The sequence below is a fragment of the Artemia franciscana genome, chromosome 10 (assembly GCF_032884065.1).
Source record: "Artemia franciscana chromosome 10, ASM3288406v1, whole genome shotgun sequence".
Taxonomy (NCBI): Eukaryota; Metazoa; Arthropoda; class Branchiopoda; order Anostraca; family Artemiidae; genus Artemia; species Artemia franciscana.
The window spans coordinates 7,341,508-7,357,908 of NC_088872.1; the positions used below are offsets into that span (position 1 = coordinate 7,341,508).

General features: G+C 37.4%; 1 protein-coding gene across 1 annotated transcript in view; it reads right to left on the bottom strand.

Annotated features, from left to right (window-relative positions):
- Window positions 1–13,161: 13,161 nt before the first annotated feature.
- LOC136031718 (uncharacterized) overlaps window positions 13,162–16,401 on the bottom strand; it is a 49,646-nt gene continuing 46,406 nt past the window's right edge. The window contains exon 3 of the mRNA XM_065711423.1: window positions 13,162–16,113. Within this exon, the coding sequence (XP_065567495.1) occupies window positions 13,245–16,113 (2,869 nt within the window). The 3' untranslated portion in view covers window positions 13,162–13,244. The remainder of the gene's footprint in view (window positions 16,114–16,401) is intronic.

A 16,401-nucleotide genomic window follows, 5' to 3' on the forward strand; every position in this document is an offset into this window, starting at 1 on the left:
TATTGTGCCTCAATTAATAATATTCTGCATATATTACTATTGTCAAATTGGATGGATTTGGTTTTGTTTATTTTTGGTGTAATTGAGGTTTTGTAATTTAATTAACTTATCTTGTGTCTCATCTTCTATCTTGTCTATAGAAGCTAATACCAATTTTTGAGTATTTTTAGAAATTTAAAACATCTGCATTGGCTAGTTTAATCAATTTTGTTCAATGTAAAAGTTTTCTGTTTCTCTGCTTCTCTTTTTTCTGGTTTTTTTCTTTTTTCTGGTTTTCGGTTCGGCTTTTTTCGGTTTTTCTGGTTCTCTTTTTACCTGGTCGTTAAAAGGTGTTGTTTAATTTCTATCATTTTTGGAAATGTGCACTTTCAATAGGCTATTTTAATCAGTCTTATTCCAAGTAAAAATCTTCTCTCTCTGCTTTAGAGGAAGTGTTAGTTGTGATATATGAAATCATTTCATTTTCCGCTCTAAAATTGACTCGTCTCGAAGAATGATTAAATCTGAACTGATAAACCATGATATAATTAACATGACATAAATAAACCACGAATAATTGCTAGGAATCAAGATTTGAGCCAGTAAAGCTTAGAGAATACAAATGTATCGTAAATATTTTACCACTAAAGTGGGACTTAGGCCAAGTGTTTTAGACTGTAGCCAGTAAAGTTTAGGAAATAAAAATACATAGTAAATATTTTACCACTAAAGTTGGACTTATGCCAATTATTTTGGACTTTAGCCTGTAAAGTTAAAAGAAGAGACAATATTTTGCATGCATAAACAACAACGCGTCATCGGAGCTAGCAGCATAGAAAAGGTTTCGGATGTGCGGCCGAAATATTCGGAATTATTATTATTTGTATTATAAAGTGTTTTTTCTTAATGTTCTTCTCTGGTTGTATTAAAAATTTTTCCGTTTTTAGTAGATTTTCGTTTTGATTGTAGAAGTAAAAACTTAAACGTCACCAAAGAATGATATAACTACGTAATTGAAGTGGGAAAACAAAATTCGAAATATACTGTTGTGTTGTTCTTATCACTGTTCTTATGCACTTTTTGTTTTCGTTTTCAACTTCTTTTTTTCTACTTTTGAAGTCCGCATTGTTTTTATCCTTTGCTTGTTTAGTTTCTTGTTGTTACCTGTACTGAGTTCGCCTTGTTACGTATATAAGTGAAATATTTGCGATATTCTTTTTCTCTTTGAATTCCATTGGCCAAAAGTCCTTTTTATTCTAATGTTTTCCTTATCCTCTAAATATTGAAGAACCGGATTAACATAAACTTCCTCCTCTAATCTCACGACGTTTTTAAGTAAAAAGCGTTGCATCTTCGGCATGTTTTTAGGCTAGGGCATTGAATTTTTCATGTGCTTTTAAAGTAAAATGTAAAGAAAAAACAATTTTCTTTACTTTAATTTGACGAAACAGTGAAATTTACGGAATTTCTGCTTTTCATCCCTTTGTTTTTCTTATATCCCTATAATTGACTTAAATATTCTATTGTTAAACTAAGCCTTTCTTTTATTGTTTTATACCAATTTCCGATCTAGGTTTTTTTTATGGTCCAGAGCATTACTTTCTTTCAAGTGGAATAGGGGGGTAGATTTTTTAATATTCTGCTGTTAACCTTATAAGTCTTTCTTTTATTGTTTTATACCTAATTTCGATCTAAGTTTTTTTTTTAATGGTCCAAGGCATTACTTTCTTCAAAATGGAATAGGGTAGATCTTTTAATATTTTGTTGTTAGCGTTATAAGCATTTCTTTTATTGTTTTATACCAAATTCAGATATAGGTTTTTTAACGGTGCTGGGCATTACTTTCTTTAGTGGAATAGAGGTAGATCTTTTTAGAGGTCCTCCCGTTTCAAAATACATTCCATATTGTCCCCGCTAAATTTATTGGTGAAGCCTTTGGAGCGATCAGAAGTCTCCTTTAAAATTTAACCTAGGGTAAATAATCGCTTCTGGGAAATAACTTTCTTTAATGCTTAATCAAACTCAAATAACCACCAAATAAAGGAATGGGTAAAATATTTACATACTAATCATTACTATACCCTTAGCCATAAGGCCATAGTACGGCCAAAGCAAAGGAAAACGTAAAGGATTTTTTGCCGTTGCCATGAGGCCATAGTACGGCCAAAGCAAAGAAAAACGCAAAGGGTTTTTTGGCCTTTGCCATAAGGCCATAGTACGGCCACAGTAAAGCGAAAGGGTTTTTGGACTTCGCCATAAGGCTATAGTACGGCCAAAGCAAAGGAAGCCGCCAATAATTTTTGGCTCTAAGGCCAAAGCAAAAAGAAAAGATATATGTACCCTAAGTACCATGGCGCTTAGGTTTTCACTTCAAAGAATATCAAAAAATTGACTGTTGTTTGATTAAACAATACTTGACCAATAATTTAGCACTAAGTTTTCAAAGAATCGCCGTAAATCATACCTTAATCATAAATAAAGCAGTGTCAGTTTTACCGATACTGTTATAAAACCAAATTTAACTGCAGTCGGAAGTAGTCGCTTTCACGTCCAGAATATGACGTCGTTCAAATGTGATTGTTTACTCGAGCACATCATGTGTGCAAGGGGACTTTCCCCTTGAAGCTTATGGCCTAAACGCGAAAAAAAATGGACTTGGAATGATCGCATCAGTATATTCACCGTTTCATGGTGTATCCCTAGTGTACGTTTTATAACTGAAAAGATCCAATGAAAAATTCATAGAGAAAAACTCTATAGACTTTTTCGGAAACTATTTTGTAAAGCCTCGTCTTGACTGACATCATTCATCCTGTCAACACCATTTTTTGTTGGTGGATCATTTGTGGACAGCCGACTGTGATTTGACAGCCAATATAATAGGACAGCCTTCCAAAATTTCAAAGACTATGATTGGCTGTCCACTCGAAGTCGGTCCTACTGCTGGTAGGGTGAATGGTGTCAATCAGGACGAAGCTTAAGATTTGCGTTATAAAATAGTAGGGATGAGAAATGATCAAGGATGTGTTTTCTGGGATATAGTTCTTTCTCTCTGTTATAATTGGAAGTTTATGGTGATGGAAGTGTAGAAGTACAGATGTTGAATTTGCATGACTAAGTTCGTGAGGAATTCATGGTCTTTTTAAGTCGTGTCTTCATTATGGCTTTTATAGATGAAATAAAGGCTTTTTCAGCCAGCTTCGGTCTCCATTGGCTTTTTTCATGGCCCAAAAAGCAAATAATTTTGCGTTTGAAGTGTTTTTTTTTTTTTTCAGAAAAAGTTTAATCTGGTGAACAAAAATCTGTTCTGACTTCATCTGAAAAGCCATAGTAAAGACAGGGTTAGGCTATACTTGTTAAAGATGATGAATTTATGTTTTTCTGAGAGTTGCCACAGAAGTAAGAATTTATTTTTAAGTCATTCCTTGGGTAACTGCTCACACCATCCTCTGACGTCTATTTCAACTCCATGAAAGTTTGTTCTGTCAAAGGGGACCCTACCCCTAGGATTTATACTGAGAGTAAACCTTTCTTAAGTACAACTTATCGAGACGTCGCTCTTGTGTTTTCACTGTTGTAATCAAAAGTGTTTGAGGGATGCATTCGTAGATAATGCACTATATTAGAATTTGTTTAAGGTCCCTCTCCCCGCCCTTGATTACAGTGAGATTTTATGTGATCAACAAATAACCCTCCTAGCCATATCTTGCTTGGTTGCTTCGTACATTAGTATATAAATGTGTAAAATATATTCGTCAAAAGAGCGGATGTTAGAGAATGTTCAAATGTCAATATGATTGAACTGACAATATATCTTTTTTATTTTAAGATATATTATGTAGAATTTTTGTTATAAGAAGATATAGGTCAGATTTATAACCTTAAAAAGCAATTTCATAAACCCAGGTCCCAACGATGCGCTCAGCGGGTTGTCCCGGGATCTTAACAAACTTATATTTTTAGGTAAATTTTGACTAAATTCAATATATCTTTTAATTGCTCAATTTGCGTGATAAAATTTTTATGTCGAATGTGAGCTTCCGAAGTTGTGCCTTTTGTTGTAGTTTTTTCAATAAATTTGTGGTTTTGAATCATTTATTTTGATTTTAGGAAATTTTGCGTTTCAAAATATTGGTCTCTGTTTCTAAAATCATTCTACTCAACATTAATTTTCATCTTTACCAAATGGTCGATTCTGCTATTTCTGATTAATTAGGTACGAGCTGTGTCTACTTGGGTAGGCAAGACACCAATAGTGATTAAAACACATACAATCGGGGTAGATATCGGAATTCCAAGAAGAAAAGGCGTATCTGCAACTTTCTGTAAATGAGTTGCTCCGTTTCCAAGAATTCTTTTGCAGGTCTTCATTCAATATTAGCATTGGGACGAGTGAGCCCAATCGCTGCATTAAAATACGAGACTAGTGGCCAGAAGAGAAAGGGCGTATTTGTTCACGGACTGATGCTATACGTGGACATTATTAAGGTACTTTACGGCCAGTGTAGCGAAAACCGTACCAACCTCGTCATCAAGTCTTTCTGTTCAATTCCATACTCTTGGCATTTCTTCAGAAACATATCTAATGTCTGTAGCTTATAGGTTGCTTCCACACTCAGAACCCAAAATGTCACCTAGTTGTATTCACGAGAACAGAGTCTGACCGGACGCTCAAAACAAGATGACTCAAGTGGCATGATTCGTTTATGCCATTTCTCGAGCGCTACCGATTGATTCGACATTCCTTCAAAAACCCTGGAGGAGAAAAGCGATGTAGAAACGTCAATAAACTAGAAATCATGGATCAATCACAGTTTGCTGTGTGTTTCTTATTGCCAAAGGAACTGTCTGTCTGACACAGTCTTTATGCAAGATTTTTCGGTTATTTGACTATCGCTTGTAAACATGTAAATAATACAATTTTCAGAATAAATGGGAGACACTGCTGTCGCTAAATTTGCTTTTGGGTTCGACGAAGCTCTGCGTTTTGCTGGTACTTTTGATATCTTTGATATCTTATCCCCCCAAGCCCCCCTCCCCGCGCGCGTAAGTCGTTACGTGCCATATTAGTTACGCGCCATTGTAGTTGTGTCCCTGTGTCCCACCTGTGAATATAGATAGATATATATATATTTTTAACTACGTAAAACTTGCGAATATACAGCATTCTTTGCTGTCACATTGTTTGTCCATATAAATAGATTGTCAGGTTTACCAACTCTTGAACATGCAACATAATAATTGTCCATGGGAAAACAATCCGTATTCAGATCTGTACCGCATTTTTCTAACGATTGCCTTTGAGCTTTGTTGATGGTGATTGCTAATCGAACATTCCCTGTGTCCCCGTCGTCATTTATATATCCCCCTGTGCCCCCGGAGTCCCTGTTGTAGTTGTGTCCCTGTGTCCTGGTCGTCATTTATATTCCCTGTGTCCCGGTCGTCATTTGTGTCCCGGTATCCCAGTCTGTAATTTCTCTTTTAGTGTCCTGATCGTCATTTATATTCCCTCTGTCCCGGTCTGTAATTTCTCTTTGAGTGTTTTTTCTTTTTAGTTTTTTACCTTTTTTCTTTTTTCAGTTTTCTTTTTCTTCTTTATTTTTCAGCGTCACTATGAAATACATATCGTCGAACCTTTGTTTTTTTAACTAAAATCTGGTAGGTATTGATGACCTTATCCAAGTCAATATCCCAAACCCAATCATCATCGCTGTCATTTTCAGTTTTTATATGTTTTGACTCTTGCTGTCCAGGTGGATTTTCATCTAACTGCGCGGTTTTGCGTTCTTTAGCTGCAAGCCTGTTTTCATGCTGTTCTTGTGATTCCTCGGCACAATTTCTTTTCTTACTTTCTCTATCAGCCGCAAGCCTGTTTTCATGCTGTTCTTGTGATTCCTCGGCAAGCTTTCTTTTCTTAATTTCTCTATCAGCCGCAAGTCTGTTGGCATAGACTCTTTGAGCAGCTTCCTCGGCTGTTGCCATTGTAGGTTCTTCAGTCATTTTACAATTAGAAATTTCTCTGTCAGCGATCTTCTTACAATTAAAAATTTGTCTTTGAACGATTTTCTTAAATACCTGTGTCCTGGTCGTCATTTATATTCCCTGTGTCCCGGTATCCCAGTCTGTAATTTCTCTTTGAGTGTCCCGGTCGTCATTTATATTCTCTCTGTCCCGGTCGTCATTTGTGTCCCGGTCTGTAATTTCTCTTTGAGTGTTTTTTCTTTTTAGTTTTTTACCTTTTTTCTTTTTTCAGTTTTCTTTTTCTTCTTTATTTTTCAGCGTCACTATGAAATACATATCGTCGAACCTTTGTTTTCTTAACTAAAATCTGGTAGGCATTGATGACCTTATCCAAGTCAAAAACCCAAACCCAATCATCATCGCTATCATTTTCAGTTTTTATATGTTTTGACTCTTGCTGTCCAGGTGGATTTTCATCTAACTGCGCGGTTTTGCGTTCTTTAGTCGCAAGCCTGTTTTCTTCCTGTTCTTGTGATTCCTCGGCACGCTTTCTTTTCTTACTTTCTCTATCAGCCGCAAGCCTGTTTTCTTGCTGTTCTTGTGATTCCTCGGCAAGCTTTCTTTTCTTAATTTCTCTATCAGCCGCAAGTCTGTTGGCATAGACTCTTTGAGCAGCTTCCTCGGCTGTTGCCATTGTAGGTTCTTCAGTCATTTTACAATTAGAAATTTCTCTGTCAGCGATCTTCTTACAGTTAAAAATTTGTCTTTGAACGATTTTCTTAAATACCTGTGTCCTGGTCGTCATTTATATTCCCTGTGTCCCGGTATCCCAGTCTGTAATTTCTCTTTGAGTGTCCCGGTCGTCATTTATATTCTCTCTGTCCCGGTCGTCATTTGTGTCCCGGTCTGTAATTTCTCTTTGAGTGTTTTTTCTTTTTAGTTTTTTACCTTTTTTCAGTTTTCTTTTTCTTCTTTATTTTTCAGCGTCACTATGAAATACATATCGTCGAACCTTTGTTTTCTTAACTAAAATCTGGTAGGCATTGATGACATTATCCAAGTCAAAAACCCAAACCCAATCATCATCGCTATCATTTTCAGTTTTTATATGTTTTGACTCTTGCTGTCCAGGTGGATTTTCATCTAACTGCGCGGTTTTGCGTTCTTTAGTCGCAAGCCTGTTTTCTTCCTGTTCTTGTGATTCCTCGGCACGCTTTCTTTTCTTACTTTCTCTATCAGCCGCAAGCCTGTTTTCTTGCTGTTCTTGTGATTCCTCGGCACGCTTTCTTTTCTTACTTTCTCTATCAGCCGCAAGTTTTTTGGCATAGACTCTTTGAGCAGCTTCCTCGGCTGTTGCCATTGTAGGTTCTTCAGTCATTTTACAATTAAACATTTTTCCGTCCACGATCTTCTTACAATTAAAAATGTGTCTTTGAACGATTTTCTTAAATACTTTTAATGACGTCATCGTCATAACAAACAATGCGACAAGTAACTTCATGACGACCTGACGTCACTCGACAGATAGACAGACAGACAGACAGACAACTTATTTTTATATATATATAGATATTTTTATATATATAGATTAGCCGAAAAGCCGTCATCGCGAGGTCTTTGTCACCTTCCTCCTCTCAATCAGTAAATACTCCCTGACATCACTTCACTCTGCTCGCTATGATCGAAAGCTCGAGTCCTTGAAAGTGTGGCCTCTTTTTGCTTGGACCTTCACCCGCTTCTGGTCATGCTGTCATTTTTTTGGTTAATAATTTCTTAGAACACACTAACTTTCCCCTTACAAATAAATAAATAAATTGAATTAACGGATAAAAATTTTAACAAAGACAATGAAAATAAACAAGAAAATGCCCGAATACTTTGACTTTACGTCTTGAATGATTTATCAACAAAAAAGAAGAAATTGAAGAAGCTTGATTGTCATTAGAAGACTATTATGTTGCTTACCCTTTTTTCATACCTAAGAGACAATGAATCCTATGCCACCTGGTGTTTTTTTTTTTTTTTTTATCTTAAAAACAAGCATCGCTGGCTGTTACATTATTTTTCCTTTATTTTGTTGATTTGGCAAACATGGCAGCCATTGGTTAGAATTAATCGAAAAACTAAATGTCAATTGCTCACAGTAAAACGACTATTGTTATGTTACCAGGTCGGATTTCCTGTTAATTTTACACAGATTTCTCTGTTTTCAAGATGGGGGGGGGGCGTAACCTTCCTATATGCAGGTTTGGATAATGGCGATTCCAATGGTGCAGTTTTCATTTTAATCCGACGCCATTTTTGAGACTGTTCAGGCTATCTATTGAAATTCCCATAAATTTGTTTTAGCAATAATGAAAATCAACTAGATCATAATGGAGTGCCATTGCATAAATCAACAAGTCATGTAATTATCCGCCCTGGAAAATCATATTTTAAGTTTTTTATTGGATCATTAATGAAGATTGTTATTAGACTGCACTGAACATTTATCGAGGTCTCTACAAAATAGAGGCATTACACGAATTAGAGCTCCCTGGAACACTTTCTTCTTCTTTTAAGTTTTGGATTTATTAAATTTTTGACAAGAAAGTGCTTTCCACAAGCTCAGCCAAGTTAATGGGAATGTTTAGGGGGGGGGTTACAGTAATATACAACGACATTTATTTGATAGTATATAAGGAGTTCTTAGAAACTCGTGCTCAGTTCAATAACAAAGGAATTGAAGGCCAAGAAAAAGTGAAAGTTACGACTAAGGTTTGGAAAATTTAAAGTGAATTTATCAACTTTTGGACAGAAATTAGCCAGCCTGCACTTGCCTATTGAATAATTATAGTGTTTTCCCGCACTTAGCTTATTGACACTAACTTAGCTAATTAGTGTCATTAGCTCGCTGGGGAGTTACTTAATGCTGACGAGAGTTTTCCCAAACGCCTACGTGGTGCACAATTAGCAAAAGTAAAATTTATTATAGTAGAAATGGTGCCTGACAAAGGTGCCAACAACTGATCAAATCGACAAATTTATTCTAAAAAAATAGTGAATAAACAGGATAAGAGGACGCCAGAAAAAAACTTGAGAAGGGTCCCCCCCCTTGGCCCCTAGATCAGCCAGTTAGACACGTGTAAAGAATTTAAGTTATTTCTTAAATTTATCATAACTTGGAAATAAGCTTCCCGCTGAACTAGCTTATACGGATTTTACTATCGTGCCACCGAATTATACAGGAAGTAATTCCGGTTGGATTTCCAAAAGAGTCGGGAAAAGCTGCTGTTAATTAATTTGGTCAAAGTTCAGCTGCTTTCGCTGTTAAGATTGTCTTCACTTTCTATTATTGTGTTACTGTAAGGAGATGTAGATGGGAATCAAATCCCTTTTCAACTTTCTGTTACTTTCCGTTCCGTTGATAAGAGGGTGCCAGAAAAAACTTGAGAAGGGTTCCCACTCGGCCCGTAGATCAGCCAGTGAGACACGTGTAAAGAATTTAAGTTATTTTATGAAGTTTATCATAACCTAGAAATAAGCTGCCCGTTGTACTAGCTTATACGGATTTTATTATCGTGCCACCGAATTATACAGGAAATAATTCCGATTGGACTTTCAAAAGAATCGGGGAAAAGCTGCCTTTAACTAATTTGGTCAAAGTTCAGCTGCTTTCGCTGTCAAGATTGTCTTCACTTTCTATTATTGTGTTACTGTAAGGAGATGTAGACGGGAATCAAATCCCTTTTCAACTTTCTGTTCCGTTGATAAGAGGGTGCCAGAAAAAACTTGAGAAGGGTCCCCCCCCCTCGGCCCGTAGATCAGCCAGTGAGACATGTGCAAAGGATTTAAGTTATTTTATGAAGTTTATCATAACCTAGAAATAAGCTACCCGTTGTACTAGCTTATACGGATTTTATTATCGTGCCACCGAATTATACAGGAAATAATTCCGGTTGGACTTCCAAAAGAATCGCGGAAAAGCTGCTCTTAACTAATTTGGTCAAAGTTCAGCTGCTTTCGCTGTTAAGATTGTCTTCACTTTCTATTATTGTGTTACTATAAGGAGATGTAGACGGGAATCAAATCCCTTTTCAACTTTCTGTTACTTTCCATTCCGCTGATAAGAGGGCGCCAGAAAAAAAACTTGAGAAGGGTACCTCCCCCTCGGCCCGTAGATCAGCCAGTGAGACACGTGTAAAGAATTTAAGTTATTTTATGAAGTTTATCATAACCTGGAAATAAGCTGCCCGTTGTACTAGCTTATACGGATTTTATTATCGTGCCACCGAATTATACAGGAAATAATTCCGGTTGGACTTCCAAAAGAGTCGGGGAAAAGCTGCTCTTAACTAATTTGGTCAAAATTCAGCTGCTTTCGCTGTTAAGATTGTCTTCACTTTCTATTATTGTGTTACTGTAAGGAGATGTAGATGGAAATCAAGTCTCTTTTCAATACCTTCTTCTTCTTGTTCCACTCTCCCTTCCGTTGATAAGAGGGCACCAGAAAAAACTTGAGAAGGCCCCCCCTCAGCCCCTAGATCAGTCAGTGAGACACGTGTAAAGAATTTAAGTTATTTTCTTAAGTTTATCATAACTTGGAAATGAGCTGGCCGTTGTACTAGCTTATACGGATTTTATTTAAACTAATATTCTGGAGTTTTACGAGAACCTAGATCCATTTAGCCTGTCAGGAAAATAGCCATATGATCAGTGGCATCAATTCACGAAAAATTAGATAGGGGGAAGGCTCATGCGTTTTTAATATCTAGGGGGGCAATTTTTTTTCAATGGGAATACCATGAAACATGTTTTTCGGCCTTCATATAATACACTTGCTAGTTAGAACTTACTCTTTGTATCGTTAGTTAAATACTCAAATCTGCTATTGCTAGTTAAAACTCAATTCTTTGTATCTTCATTAGCGAAATCATCTGCATCCAGTGGCGTCAATCGAGAGGCGGGGGCTGCCCCACATGATTTTGAAAAATATCCTTTTTGGGGTATTTTCATTGAAAAAATACCCTTTCTATATATTTTCATAAACAGAAAAACGAAAGATGTCCCCCCCCGATTTTGAATAGTGCCTTTTCGTGAACTGATGCCACTATTTTCACTGCAAGTTTCTGGAAATGTGAAAGATTCAAGTTCTTCTTGAATGATGCAAGCCCATATAGGCTGGTTGGCTTTCCTGATAAGCCCTTTTTAAGTCTTTTGGCTGTTTTCTCTTGATACCAGTGAGCGATGTCCTCTAATTCAAGGACGGTTCCTTTTGTTTCAAAATAGGAAGCAATATTTTCTTTTAAGATTTTTCTTCATTATTATAATTATTGAATTTCTTTTCATTTTCTTTGTTATTTCTCATTCCTTCACTATTTTTATTTATTTTTTTTATCGTCGAATGTTGAACATCACTTTCCTAGTAAGATAATGCTCTAGGTTTGAAAAATTCTAAAAAAGAACTTACCGAAATATCACAGAGTGGTTTTATATTGCCTAAGGATGCTAAACCTCACCACGCTCTGTGGTCAGTCTATCTCAGGAGTAGTCTGCAGCTTCTTCGATTTAATTCTTACTCAAATGATGTTAAAAATGTCTTTTATTCATATTCTAGCAAAATTTTAGGATTTCCTCTGGTTTGTAATCGTCTATGTCTATGTTACATTTAAGTACCAAAGACATCAAAATGAAAATATTTTTTTACCCCTCCCGCTCACTCTTGGACCCTTTTACAACTGAAAACCACGATATTTAGGAATTTTTTTAAGGCAATGCCATATTTTCACCAGTGTTGCCGCATTGAACGGTAAAAATAAATAAGTAAAACAGATTTGGTAACTTTGAGAACATTTTCGGTGGTAGAATTCAAACAGTAACTATCTGTTGATCCTCAGAGACAATCACCCCTTTAAAGGAAAGCTTTATCTTCTTAAGCTGCTCGGTATCATTTAAATTTTACTTATTTTTCGCTGATTTTTTTTGTATCATTTTTTTTCGCTGATCTTCACTTACGTTTCTTTCTTTTTTTTTATCTTGTCACCCATCACTACCAAAAAATTAATATACAGGTCTTTTTCATTAAAAATTCAAAGAGTGATTTATTCTTAATTTTCAAATAATATATGTTTGTGCAAGTTCTAGTTAAGCAATGCAAAAGTCGAATTTCATTTTCACTGTTCTTGATACTATGAAATTCCTTATTTTAATTCCCTACGTTTAAAAAAAAGCTATTGGCTCTGCTATTGCTAATGAGATATAGTTGAACCTCCGATTCAGTCTTGTTTCATCGGTTGCTGGTGGCATCGTGTGTTTCCCTGAATGGAAGCAGGGGCGTCAATTCATGAATATACAGGGGAAGGGGGCAATTTTATTGTTTTCAGTTCTAATCAAAACACGTGTTTTTAAGTAGAAATGCCAAAACAAGGTATTTCCCAAAATCTAAGGAGGATATTGACCCTCTACTACCCGATTGACGCCCCTGCGTGGAAGACTCACCTCACGAGGTGGCTACTACTTTAAGCTGCGATGTTAAGGCTCTGGGTACCGATTTGGATGAAGCAGTACAAGACTTTGGAAACTGGCTGAGCTCTTTGTCCGTTCTGATTATTACATTTCTTTTTTAAATATGCAATTGTTTTATTAGGAATGTAATATTGAATTGAAATATGCTCTGAATAAAATTTTGATGAAACTGTGAGTGGGACGTTGACTTGAGTACATATACACAGTCAAGAGATTGTTTTCGGAAGACCGAGTTTTCCTCCCACTCCTGTTTTAATTGAAAGGCACATTGCCTCAGGAACTTAAATAAAAGGTCAGATGCCAAATGACTAAAAAACGTATACTATTTCTTTCTGAGAAGAAGATTTTAGAAAGTCCTTATTTTTTGGACTGTTCCAGAATAAGATGCACCCCAAATTAAAGACTATGAAAAAAAGAAACAGTCGCCCTCATTATAATATCACATAGAGAAGATTCCAGAGACACTTTCTGAAATGAAATGAATAACCATCTGGAACACATTTCTTTACTGTAATATTTACTGTTGGTACACACAATGCTCAAGATGTGCTAAATTTGATTCTTTTTAAAAACTAATTTTTTAACGATGCCATTTTAAGGTTAAAGTTTATTAATGTTTGCCCAAAGCCTACGTTATTCCGGAGTCACTCCGCTGAAAATGGAATTGAAATGAATTAATGAAATGAAAATGGAATTGAAATGAAATATATCAATGAATTGATATAGATTCAGCTTTTTCTTTAATAACTAAGAATAGTGGTACAAAAGGACCTAAATAAACACAAGTAGGTAAGCAGTTATTATTTCAAAGGGGATATCCGGATGGGACGATTCCAAATTTTTCGCCCATTGAGCCGCAATGCTCTTCCAACGTCAGCAGGCGAATCAAAACAAACTCTTGCCTCGTCTGACGCGAAACCATCGTCTGAAAATTTTCGGGCAATTTGTTCCTTTCTCAGCCCAAATTCATCAAAAAACAACAAAATGTCTTCAATTCCAGCTTTATATGGTATATTTTGAAGGCAAACAACACAACGAGGGTCGGTAAAATTCGGTGGCTTAGCATCCATAAATTGTTCTGGTGGGAAAAGTGGTCTTGGTTCAAGACCTCTAGGATCCATTGGTCTGAAGGGTCGGCTGTTCGACAATAGAGAAGGACGCATTCTTGGTTCTTGCCCTCTTAGGCCTCCTGGAAAACCAGGACCCGGCTGACGGGGGTAAATACCTAGTAGAGAGGGTCTTGCCCGTAAAGATGGATGTAAAGGCCCTCTTGAGCCAAGAAGAGATCTCTCTGGCTGTTTTGGTGGCTCAATAACATTTTGTTTTGGTTCTTCTACTATGGGTTTATTTTCTTCAATTTCTTCTTCTTTAGTTGCCCCCACAATTTCTTCATTTTCGTCAGAGGGCTCTGTCTCTTCAACTTCCATGTCAACATCACCAATGGAATCGGCAATTTGTGGAACATAAGTTGCGGCTTTTTTCCTGGAAATAGTTGATACTTCAATCGTATTTAGACCCATCATGCTGCCATTTTTGGCAGTAGCCTTTTCTGCGTCTTCGGGATTTTGAAACTCAATGATTGCATCACCAGAAGGATCGTTTGAGCTGTCAAGCAGAAAATGTATCCGAACCGGGAAAACACCGGCGTCAGAGAAAAAATCAAGAATATCACGCTCGGTGACTGTTGGTGGAAGTCCCTTGACGAAAGTTGTCTCACTTGCAGGACCCTTTGGCTTTGTTTCATCTATAGTAGGCTTGGCAGTGTCACGAATCTTGGATTTAAAGTATTCTTCGACAGGGGCAAGCGCGACTGGAACAACCTTATCATCAAATAATACGCCACTGTAAAGGAGTTCACGGGCCTTTTCTGCTTCCTGTAAAGTTGAGAAGCGAACGTATCCAATAAGACAATTTGGATAATTGGGTGTAACCAGCTCTGCAGACACATCCAAGATGTCAAAGCCACTGAGAGCCACTTTCAAGCTTTCAACAGTAGCATCATTTGGCAAATTTCTGACACAAAAACAGCTATCATAAAGCATTTCACGATGGAACTTGTTCGGTTGATAATCATCAATCGCCTGGTCGAATTCTTTGGTTGATGCATCGCTCAAAATAACTGTATCGTCTAGTGACGTGTTCAAAGCCTTCATTTTGTCACTGACAGAATCAAAGCGGACGTAGGCAATACTGGCCAACTGGCCATCAAGGGCTGATATCAACCGAATATTATCGGCTTTTATGTAAATCCCCCGAAAGAACGAACGAATAGCTTTGTACGTCAAACGTGGAAATCTGCCAAACACTCTTATTACAGTACTCGCTTGAGTTGGTTTTGCTTCGCTTTCTTTTCTCTCAGACTGCGCCCATGTTTTTTTCGTGTCAGAACCATTCTGTGGAAAAGGTTGAAATTCATTAGCACCGAAATTTGGTGCCAGTTGTAGCAATGGCACTTTAGGAGATGGAATTTTCGCCACATCTGGCACTTCTTGTTCAAGTGGACTAAATCTAGTTTTAGTCTCTCTAATCGTGGTAGATTTGTCCACGTAAGGGACCTGGGACTCAAGTGGACTAAATCTACTTTTAGCCTCCCTAACCATGGATACTTTTTCATTTGAAGGCATACCAGGACCATCTCTTTGTGGTGCACGGTCTTTTGGAGCTTGCTTCAATAAAGGCTGAGCTTTGTCTTGCTCACGAACAGGTGCAGTATCTTCTTGCTTAGGTGGTGCCGGTGATGGGATTGGTGCAGCTATGGTGTCTTTTCGATAGGTACCATCTCGATACTTGACATCCTTTTCAAAGCTTTCCTTACGTTTATCCCTCCCGAACTCGTCTAAGTCTCTTTTCCTCTGTGCAGGAGAAGTTCTTCTGTGTCGCCTGTCCCTAGATCTTGATCTTGAGCGCCTGTCTCTGCTTCGGCTTCTGTCCCACCGCCGACGATCACGCCTTTCCTTTGAACGGCTCCTTTTTTTATCACGGTCGGGCGATGATTTAGACTTTGGACCGTAACGATAACGATCTCTCTCTTCCTCTTCCTCAGGTTTGCCCTTTTCTTCAGCAGCTTTTCTTTCTCTAATCATCGAGGACTTAGGGGCTGAAGCTATTTCAACTTCAGGTTTGGTTAAAGCTGGCCTGCTTGGTGGTGCTTGTGGTAACGGTGGCTGGGCATTAGGCGTCGCAGTCATTGGTGAAATTCTTTGTTGTTGTTGTTGTTGAGGGGCTCCAGTAGCTGTTGGAGCAAATCCAAAGGCTGCTAAGCTTTCATTTGACATTGCAGCAGCATTAGTTGTTGGTTTTTCCTGTTTTAACGCAGCAGTTTGAGCGAAGGCAGCCGCTTGAAAAAGTGCAGCATAGGTTGCAGCCAACTGCGGATTCTGCAACGCGGACAGTAGGCCAGCAGGATCAAGGGGCATTCCCAACAAAGGATTTGCAATAGGCATAGTTGGCAGAGGACCCATACCACCCATATTAGGAATTGGCATAGATGACATAGGTGTGGGCTGAGTTGGAGTCGGTTTTGGTGGAATTGGAGCCACTGGATGACCGCTTCTTGTTTGCTCAATAACTCGCTGCATCTCTGCTCTTGAGCTTAAGAGAAGACGGACTGAAGCGTCTTGTAGTCTCTCTCCATTTAACGCCATAGCTTGTCGGGCATCTTCGTCTGAGCTAGAAGAAAATCAACAAGTTTTACACCCATAGCAAAATTATTTTATTAAAAATTATTTTGCAAGCTTCACGCAAATAATTTCCTTCTGATTCGAACACACTTTAATAGTTATTGATTAGCACTGAAATTTTGAACTTACTTATTCATGAACTTACTTATTATTTTTCATTGACAGGGCAGGAAGGGAGGAAACACTAACACTAATTGTGAAAGATACAGTGAAACTAAACTTAACTTGATTTCATCCCCTCCACTTTTACGTTCATAAATAGTTTTCATTCGACTCT